At 33.6% G+C, this 2,628-nt stretch overlaps 1 protein-coding gene across 1 annotated transcript; it reads left to right on the forward strand.

The window, feature by feature from the left end:
- Positions 1–229: 229 nt before the first annotated feature.
- On the forward strand, positions 230–1,931 carry LOC11436562 (protein SODIUM POTASSIUM ROOT DEFECTIVE 2). Its single transcript, XM_003625507.4, has 3 exons — positions 230–1,069; positions 1,186–1,261; positions 1,556–1,931. The coding sequence occupies exons 1-3, from the start codon at positions 443–445 to the stop codon at positions 1,711–1,713; spliced, it is 861 nt and encodes a 286-aa protein (XP_003625555.1). The 5' UTR covers positions 230–442; the 3' UTR covers positions 1,714–1,931.
- The last annotated feature ends 697 nt before the right edge of the window (positions 1,932–2,628 follow it).

Here is a 2,628-nt window from a genome sequence, read left to right on the forward strand (position 1 = left end):
TTGTAAAACATGAATAATAAAAAAGTGGGATGTTCCGGTGAACATAATTCAGTTAGTAGGGACATGAATTATTATATGTAGGGGCCGGAGCTCAAACACCCCACTTATTCACCTTTAAAAAAAAGTAAATTCTAGGCAATAGTCTACTTGAAAAAAAAAAAGTGGGATCAAAATGTAAGTGTAAAACTAATTTACACTTGCCTTAGTACATATGCCAATTAAACTCTACTTAAACAAAGAATCTAAACTGAATTCTGAATTTTCCACTTCCATACCTATCTCTTTCTGTTTTCTTTCTCTCCATTTCAAGCACTCTTTACAGAAAATCCCAAAGGAATTGAAGTTTAAAAGCATTCACTAGTATCAACCATCCTTATATTTTCCTTCACTACAGAATCTCTAACCAAACCATCAATTCTTCTAACTGATCATATTCCAAAAAATGAAAGGCATTGAAATCTTCTGTGCATCACAAGCCTCAACAGCCATATGTCTTAATACTAATCATGCTTCTTCTTCTTCTTCTTCCAACACCATTAATCACTTTGGTGGTAGAGCCATTGATCGCCACAACCCCATCATCACAGATCCAAAAAGAACTCCAGCAAGAGATCTCACTGTCACTGCTCCTAGTTCACCTTCTCCTTTACCCATCAACCCTAAACATGTCCATGAAAAGGCCAAGAAAAACACTACTTCAAAGCTTAGCGATAAGAAAAAGAAAAATGCAACAAAGAGTACTCATGATCAGAAGAAGAAAAGTACTACTACAACAGAAAAAGTGACTGAACATATTGCAAACAATTACTCTTCAAAACCGGTTGATAGTATTTTAAGAAGGAGTTGGGTTAAGCCAGCTTCTGATTTAATCACTCCTCCTACTTCATCAAGATATTTGCTTGGTGACACAGTTTCTTTGGATGGTGTATTAGATTATGAACCTGTTTTGGGTTTAACTAAGGTTGATGATAACAAAAAGAATGCTCAAGTGCTTCATGAAGATGAAGATAAACATTCATCTAAACAGTATTCAAGCTCCTCTGTTCCAAAGTCTAGTTCTACAAACCAGGTTAGTATCTCTTTTCTCTCTGTGTGTAAATTATTTCACATGTGTATAAGCAAGTTTTTCATTGTATAGTATAGACAATGGACTTGAGTGTTTCTTTTGAATGAATTGTGTTGCAGGTTGTGGTGTTGAGGGTTTCTCTGCATTGTAAAGGTTGTGAAGGGAAGGTCAGGAAACATCTCTCCAGAATGCAAGGTATGCAAATCATAGCCTCTTTCTTGAAAACCAGTAATTAAAATTCATGTTAATCATCCACCTAGCTATTACAACCATCTAAACCATGGTGTTTGGTTGGATATATATGTAACATTCATGTCATATACTCATATTTATTGAATTTCACTTCACTTTAACACGGGATTTCTCAAAATGAAACAACCATGTTTATGGTCACGTTTTATTGCTTGATAAAAGTAAACAATAATTCTTTGCATTCAAAAAAGAAAAAACATTCCATAATTATTTTTGTATTGGTAATAAAATGGGCAGGGGTTACGTCCTTCAACATAGACTTTGCAGCCAAGAAGGTTACAGTAGTTGGTGATGTAACTCCATTGAGCGTAATGGCAAGCATATCAAAGGTGAAGACTGCACAAATTTGGCCAGAATCTGCTACTGCTGAAGCAAAGAAAACAAATACGATATAATAGACTGTTGATGATTTTGTATGCTTTGAGTCTGAATTGAATTAGTGTAAATGCGAATGTGTAGCTTTTGATGAGATTTTATAGTTTTAATTGGTAGAAACTTTATCTTTGAATAAGGATTGGCCTAATTTCTCCCAAGAGAAAATTTACATTGTATAAATGATGTGACAAAATTAAAGGCAGCTATTTTTATTCGAAAGCAATGTCATTTCTCACCATTTTAAAGTTTAAATCCCAATCTAGAAGTGTTTGGAAAATCTCAATTATTATCTCTCTTTCTATACTATAATAATAATATGGTGTTGATTATATCGTGCGGGCATAGTTGTTGATAGTATAAAAAATAACTATAGAATATGATACAAATAAAATATCACCCGTTTGTTCAGAAGTGATTATTGGTTTAACTTTTTGGAGGCATATATATGCCTTGGTGCTTGCTTTATAACCGTCCATCTTCTTTTCACCAAAAGTTTAGCTCGCTGTAGCATAGAGCTTCATTGTAAAGATAGAGCAGTGCATATATATATATTCGCCAAGAATATATAATAAGTTTAAAGGAGCTAGTTAATTAACATAAGTGAATGCTTGAATGATGATGTTTTAAAGTCAAGCTAGTTCGTGACACTTGACAAAGTGATTCACAAAAGAAGTTGCGCATGACATAAAACAAATGGCGAATAAGTGATTTGGTACTTATTATATGTTCACAATATCTAAGTCTCATTATTATTGTTGTACGGATAGAGACCGATTAGAGGTCAGTACAGTCCTTGTGTGTATGACTGAAAGCACAACATCCTCCTCTTTGGATTTATTAGGACTTCAATTCCTCATTTGAGAGACAACAAAATTAAGGGTATGCTTGCTTAGATCGAAAGTTTTGGATGATTAAGTTAATATTTTGTTATATAT

Source organism: Medicago truncatula, chromosome 7, assembly GCF_003473485.1.
Source record: "Medicago truncatula cultivar Jemalong A17 chromosome 7, MtrunA17r5.0-ANR, whole genome shotgun sequence".
NCBI lineage: Eukaryota > Viridiplantae > Streptophyta > Magnoliopsida > Fabales > Fabaceae > Medicago > Medicago truncatula.